General features: G+C 46.3%; 1 protein-coding gene across 7 annotated transcripts in view; it reads right to left on the reverse strand.

Annotated features, from left to right (window-relative positions):
* Zdhhc20 (zDHHC palmitoyltransferase 20) overlaps positions 1-7,432 on the reverse strand; it is a 60,997-nt gene extending 53,565 nt beyond the window's left edge. For 4 of the 7 annotated variants that reach the window (XM_029468952.2, XM_029468951.2, XM_021182185.3 and 1 more), the window contains exon 1: positions 7,136-7,380. In XM_029468952.2, the coding sequence (XP_029324812.1) occupies positions 7,136-7,253 (118 nt within the window). In that variant the 5' untranslated portion in view covers positions 7,254-7,380. Of the gene's footprint in view, positions 1-7,135 lie in introns of all 7 variants that reach the window. The other 3 variants (XM_029468955.2, XM_029468950.2, XM_021182184.3) reach the window with 3 other exon arrangements.
* Between the last annotated feature and the right edge of the window lie 252 nt (positions 7,433-7,684).

The following is a 7,684-nucleotide window of genomic DNA, read 5'->3' on the forward strand; positions in this document are numbered from 1 at the left end:
TTCAAACATAACAGCAGAAATGAACTGTCTGGGGACAAAGGAGTATATGCTCAAATACAATACAAATGTACAAAAGCGTGGGCAAACATTTACAGTGAAGGCGCATGTCATGCACAGCTTACTCTCAAACACTCAGGAGACGATGACTAAAGGAAGCAGTGAGGGAGAAACAACAACATGCAGCAAATCTGGGTGAGGCCACAGGGAACTCTTTCCATTTATCCTTCACTAGTCAAAGTACAAGGCCGTGGAACAAGTCTTGCAAAGCAGGCACTAGGCCTAGCTTCCACTACAGCGCCTCAGAAGCAAGACAGGTTATAATCAAGGGGAACACAGGAAGGAAAATGAGATTTACCCACGTGTGATCAAATCCTGGAACAGTGAGGCACGGGTCTGCTTCTCTCTCACTGTGGTCTCTTACCAGTTGTCCCATCTTTTCCTCCATGATCTGAGGCACTACCTTTACCACATTCTAGGTTTTTGTTAAGTATTGTCTATTTCTAAATACCACATTCTGTTCCACTGCCAATATACTTCCCCATTAACTAGAATATATAATTTAAAATATATATACTGTTTTAAATACCTAACAAAACTAAGAAAACGCAAAGTTTGAATCTGCTGAAGATCAGGGTGTGTTAGTACACAATCTTGATCCCACTGCTCAGGAGGTAGAGGCAGGTGGATCCCTGTGAGCCGAAAACGCCAGGTTGGTCTACAGATAAGTTCCAGGTTAGCCAGGCTACACAGTAAGAACCTGTATTTCTATCTTTCTTGAAGCTATGCTATTAGAGTAGAAATGGAGTCTTGGCCTGGGCGGAGACCTAACATTCAAGCTGAGCTGGTTCAGTCACTGGCTAAGGGCCCACCCCACTCACAATTTAAGTCATGCTCAAGAAACAGAAGAAATAATTAGTTCTTTAATGAGATTCTGGATATTTCTTCCCCAGAATTCCTGACTCTAATATAGAAACTTACAGGTGGCAGGCAGATTCTTTTTTTTTTAAGATTTATTTATTTATTTATTATATGTGTGTACACTGTAGCTGTCTTCAGACACTCCAGAAGAGGTCATCAGATTTTTGTTGGTTGTGAGCCACCATGTGGTTGCTGGGATTTGAACTCAGGATCAGGACCTTTGGAAGAGCAGTCGGTGCTCTTAACTGCTGAGCCATCTCACCAGCCCAGCAGACAGATTCTTAAGTCTGCCAACTTTTTTCCATTTCTCTACAAAACTGGAACCTTTCTTCTTTCCGCCTTTTTCCTAAGCCTGCTTTCCTTAAGTTTGGGCTTTTGCCTCAACAGTTTTGGCTTCCTGGTCCTTTCTCACAGCCATGTTGTCTGCCCTCCATTTGCCTCCTTCAGGCAGATGCTGAGATTTCTAGCCTGCCTGCTCTGTAGTTTCTCTTTTAAACATTAATAAACTTTGTGTTTTATTTGAGTCCATTCTTGAATTCTTTTATTGATGAGACGAAGAACCCAAAGGGGACCCCGACTTCCTCTGTATCGCTGTCTGAGGAAACGGAGGCCATGGCTGAGAAGTCTTGCCTAGCCATCACCAGCCCCGTCCTGGTCCTAGTTTGTTCTGTTTTACTTTTCCCTACTTTAGGCTCTAGAAATACAGCAATAACCGTAGTGCTCAGCTGAGAAACAACTGTCAGACACATACATACGTGCTGCTGAGAAAACGAGGCCTGGGGTAAAGAGTCTGCACTAGGGAGCAGTTGTGTGGAGAGCCAGATGGGCCCTCCATGGGGGACTGAGCAACAATGTGAACAGAGGCCTGTCACAGGTGGACAAGCAGTGCTACAGCAGGACAGGAAGCAGAATGGACTCAGGTGACTGTGCCTGAACGGACAGGTAGACTATTTAATTGAAGCATAAAAAACAAAGTCAGGGCGGTAGGCCATGCAAACACCTGAACTCACTGAGCAAACTGGAGAACTATTGGGGACTGTGAAGCAGAGATGTAATACGCCTGATTTTGACTTAAAAAGATGCAATCTAGCTACCTGGGGGCTGGCAAAGGAATCGTATAAGGGCAAGATACGAAAGACTCCTACACATCTTTGATGTTACCACCTTGATGAGGTAGAGCCAGGTGGATCTCTTGTGAACTCAAGACCAGCCTGGTTTATATAAAGACTTCTAAGATAGCCAGAGCTAGATAGTGAGAGACTGTCACAAAACAAAAACAAAAAGTATAGTATGTATAGATATTTATTATGCTCATTGTCTCACTTAAAGTTTCTGTTACTGTGCCGAAACACCATGACCAAAAGTAACTTGGTGAGGAAAAGGTTTATTGGCTACATTTCTACATCATAATCCAGAAAGTCAGGATTAAAACTCAAACAGGGCAGAAGCCTGGACACATGAGCTGATACACATGCTATGTAGGAATGATACTTACTAGCGGCACTGGGCGTGGTGGCGCACACCTTTAATCCCAGCACTCGGGAGGCGGAGGCAGGCGGATTTCTGAGTTCAAGGCCAGCCTGGTCTACAAAGTGAGTTCCAGGACAGCCAGGGCTATACAGAGAAACCCTGTCTTGAAAAACAAAAACAGGGGCTGGTGAGATGGCTCAGTGGGTAAGAGCACCCGACTGCTCTTCTGAAGGTCCAGAGTTCAAATCCCAGCAACCACATGGTGGCTCACAACCATCCGCAACGAGATCTGGTGCCCTCTTCTGGAGTGTCTGAAGACAGCTACAGTGTACTTACATATAATAAATAAATCTTTAAAAAAAAAAAAAAAAAAAAAAACAACAACAAAAAAAGATACTTACTGGCTTGCTCCTCATGGCTTGCTCAGCCTTTCTTATAGAACCCAGGACCACCAACCCAGGAATGGCACCACCCACAATGGGCTGGGCCCTCCCCTAACAGTCACAAATTAAGAAAATGCCCTACAGGCTTGCCCACAGCAGGATCTTCTGAAGGCATTTTTACTAAGGTTCCCTTCTCTTTAAAGCTGTGTCAAGTTGACATAGAACTATTCAGCATAGTCAACAAGAGTTTTTAAATACTTATAGGAAACATATCAGTTATTCCTTGAAATATCAAAATACAGGCTGAGCATGGGGACACAAGTAAACAATCCATGCACTTAGGAGGAAGCAGGGGGGCTACAGTGAGTTTGAGGCCACCCTGGACTACAAAATCAGGCTCTTGTATCAAAATGTTTAAAAAGGCCAACCATGCCGGATGGTGGTGGCGCATGCCTTTAATCCCAGCACTTGAGAGGCAGAGGCAGGTGGATTTCTGAGTTTGAGGCCAGTCTGGTCTAGAAAGTGAGTTCCAGGACAGCCAGGGCTACACAGAGAAACCCTGACTCGAAAAGAAAACCAAAAAAAAAAAAAAAAAAAAAAAAAAGCCGCCAACCATTACAAATTTTTTTTGTTTTAAAATGTTAATTTTCAAGATCTGGCTTTCTACCTTACAGAAATCTATCCTGAAATGTAGTTGCTGTTATTCTTAACCTCTTATTTCAATATGTAAAAGTGGGCAGTCCTCCTCTACTCAGGAACACCTAAGTCTACACTGCTTCCTGGTTTACAGGAAGAGCATGAAGTGTTAACCATCTTTAAACTGTACATCATAATGATGTGGGGGCTCCTTCTCTTAGACAGTACATATAATCCTGACACTATCAGCAATTTAATAATAACAAAATTGGCACATTTTTGCAATATAATCTTTTTTTAAAAAATCTAGCTGAGAAAAAACTATCAAAGCTGAGTGAAAAGTGTTCCTGTACTTACAAAAACAAAACAACAAACAAAAAAGAGAATACCACTTTAAAAACAAAAACACTGAACTGGTGCACACCTTTAATCCCAGCACTCAGAAGGCAGAGGCAGGAGGATCTCTGTGAGTTCCAGGCCAGCCTGGACTACATAGTGAACCTGGGTCAAAAGGTAACAAAACTAAACCAAGCCCAGGTCCTCTACAAGAACGGCAAACGCTCTTAACTCCTGGGCCATCTCCCAGGCCCTGTGACAGTTATCTTACCTCATTATAAATGTGGCAGTGTTGTGAAAGACACGGATATAAGCTCAGAAATTACAGTCCCTCTTCCTAAATCTCTACTTGAAGTTCACTCCCTCCTTGGAGAAACCACACAGCTCTTCGAAAGGTTTCCCTTAGAAGTGAAGTAAAAGGGCTGCCTAGATCACCTCTATAATCTACCTGCTCAAGACCATACACTACTCCTACAGCTCACAATGACTGACGGAAGTGTCCTGATAAATGCTGGAAACCTGTGAAGGCAGCCATAGCAGCTAGGGATGCCCTCAGTGGTAGAGAGCCTACCTAGCTCATGGAAGGCTCTGGGTTCCAACCCCGGCATGGCAAGCAAGCAAACAAAGCAGGTCTAGTTAGCATTCTCAAATATTAGCTTTGGAAAGGAAAAAAAAATTAAAAGGGAATTCCAATCTAAAACTAAAAGCATTATTATTTTGGTTCTTCTCTTATCATGATCTGAAAGACAGCAGCTTAGCTGAATCACTCACTTCCTAGTCAATTCTAGCTCAGTAAGTTCCTTCCACACAGCTCAGAGGCTCACTTCCTACATCTGCACACAAACCCCTGTTGGGACACTAAGGGAAAGAGGAGGGTAAAGGAAACGCTTGCTCCCTCTCCGCCCACTGACACACTGCAGTTCTCTATTCATATTCCTTTCCGTTTATTCGTAGACACACTCTGGGTCAAGGGGCTTACTGCCAAGCCTGATGACCCAAGTTCAACCACTCCCAACCCACAGAGTAGAATCCCAGAAGTCTGACTCCAGAGACATGCACACACACAAACATGTAGGAAATGTAAAAATGAGAGGCTGACATAATAAAAATTTACTGGACTTTTTAACCTCACTGTGGGTATTTTTGAATAAAAATGATTTTCAAGTTAAGCCGTACAATCTGAATCTAATTCACATATTTAATGTTCTTTCAGGAACTTTAACTCCAAAACTCTAAGGGGAAGTGGTATGAGGGGTTGAGGGTGGGATAGAGGGAGGGCATGCCCTTGATCCCAAAAGAGGCTGTCAAATCTCGAGGCCAGCCTGGTCTACAAAGCAAGTTCCAGGACAGCCAAGACTACACTGAGAGGCTCGGTCTCAAAATTAGAACAATAAAAACATTTAAACAGAGTCAATTCTAATTTAACAATTTTAGCAAACATTTTGGTATTCAAAAAGAGGAGTCTAAATTGTTATATGCAACAAATTTACTATTTGGGAAGGTATTCCATAATTAAATTACTCAGAGCCCAGCTGTAGAGATAACTGTTCTAAAAAATACTGTTCTGTTTGGGCCACTGACAGGGCTCAAGCAGGTAAAGCAACGAGCATGCAGACTTGATGATCTGAGTTCAGTCTTAGGAACCTACATCACCATGGAAGGAAGAAACTAACTGACTCCACAAAGTTACCCTCCAACCTCCTCAAGTGAGCCTTGGCCCGTGTGCACCCTTGTACATCATACACACACACACACACACACACACACTAACTATGTGTTGTTTTGAGACAGGGTCTCTCTACATGGCTCTGTTTGTCCTAAAACTCACTATGCATAAGAGGCTGGCCTCAAACTCAATAGATATGCCTACCTCTGCTTCTGTATTCCCAGTGCTGGGATTAAAACCCCAGCTGTTTTATTCTGAGACACTGAAGCCCAGGCTAGCCTGGGCTTCAGCCTCCCAAGAGCAAGAGGACAGGAGTACACTGTTTCTTCTAAATCAAATGTTCTAAGAAGCAAAGTAATTTTCTTAAGGATGCTGTCATTTAAAAACCTGCAGAAAACTTGCGCTACTTCAGAGTCTTCCATGAACAAAACTTGAGTTTTAAACAAGTACTTGGTTTGGAGCTCGCCAAATCCAGAACCACAACTGAGGTCTAGGCTCTACCATTTTTGAGTGATTTATTGATTATTATACATAAGTTCACTGTAGCTGACTTCAGACGCACCAGAAGAGGGCGTCAGATCTCATTATGGGTGGTTGTGAACCACCATGTGGTTGCTGAGATTTGAACTCAGGCCCTTCGGAAGAGCAATCAGTGCCCTTACCCGCTGAGCCATCTCACCAGCCCGATTTTTTTTTTTCCATTCTTGTATTTACCCCATGTTTTTCCCCAAAGAAAATCTGTCCTTCTGATAACCGAGGGCTCTGCCTGAAAATTAAAACCACATCATTTTTGGGAAACCAGGGAACTGCTTTTTCTTAGAGTTTTATTTAATAATGCTGATGGGAGACGAACACAGTAAAGAGCCAGTAGGTATAAAAGGCACACTCAAAGCTTACAGGCAATTATTTAGTATCACTGACACAGTAATGGCCTAGGGTGTTAATGACAATGAACCAACCGGCTAAGTCATGTAAGTATAAAGCAACGCTATTCCTTTATCCCAGGAAATCAGGTAAGAACCATACGGTAAAAAAAAAAAATTAAAGAGAAATAGCAAAAGTAAAAATAAGCCAAAGCCCTAAAACTAAAGGTATAAGCAATACAAACCTACAAAATAAACAGCAAAAAAAAAAAAAAAGTCATTGAGCTTGCACCTCTCGTTCAATTCCTTGTGCCTCAAAACAACGTTTTGTGTGAATCCAGCATTGAGACCCCCAGATGAATATTAAAAAGGGTCAAATACAGCTCAAACCAGGGGCTGAGCCCACACTGCAGACCCGGGAGACACACCTCCCTCCCAGGCCCCCGAGGCTGCTTTCAGCTTACACGCTTCTTCTCGCGCAGTTTGGGGAGCAACAATCTGGGAGGAAAAGATTTCTTTGTGCGCGTGTTTTAGCCAAACTGACCTCACAAGCCGTCTCAGAAGGGGGATTTCTCTAGTTCAAAAGGAAGGGCCTTTGTGAGCATTCCGTCACAGAAGGGTGGGAGCCCCAAGGCGACGGCAGCCACCCGGAAGCGCGCAGGCCCGAACTCGGGACCCCACGAGCAGCGAGCCGCAAGCAGAAACCCACGGACAGGGCCCCCCACCGCCGGAGAAGCGCGGGCCGGAACCCTCGGAGGTGGAACCCACCGGCTGGGGAAGCGCAGGCCGCCCCGCGGAATCAGAACGCGGCGCCGAGGCCTCGGCCTGCCACCCGCCGCCCGGCCCGCGCCTCCCGTACTCACTCACGCACAGCTCCACCACGTACGCGTAGTAGGACCAGACGACCACAAAGGTGATGAAGAGCACCGGAACCCAGCCCACCACGCGTTGGCAGCAGCGCCAGAGTGTCCAGGGCGCCATGTTCCTCTGCTGACTGCCGGGTCCCGCTGCCCACGATTCTGCAGGACCACAAGACCCCAGCGGCCCTGTCGCCAGCTTCCCCGCCCCCGAGCCTCCGCCGCCGCAAGCAGTGGCGAAGGGCGACGCCGCAACTCCGCCCCTCCCGGCGCCTGGCCCGGGTCCGCCCCTGGCTCCGCCCTCGGACCCGCCCCTCATCCCGCTGCGAGCTGTGGTGAAGGGCGACGCTGCAGCTCCGCCCCTCCCGGCGCCTGGCCCGGGTCCGCCCCTGGCTCCGCCCTCGGGCCCGCCCCCGGGCCCGCCCCTCATCCCGCTGCGAGCTGTGGTGAAGGGCGACGCTGCAGCTCCGCCCCTCCCGGCGCCTGGCCCGGGTCCGCCCCTGCCCCGCATCCCGCCGCTCCGCCCCTAGCCCCGAGCTTGGCAATCCCCGTAGG

Source organism: Mus caroli, unplaced genomic scaffold, assembly GCF_978045245.1.
Source record: "Mus caroli unplaced genomic scaffold, Mus_caroli_1 scaffold_12, whole genome shotgun sequence".
NCBI lineage: Eukaryota > Metazoa > Chordata > Mammalia > Rodentia > Muridae > Mus > Mus caroli.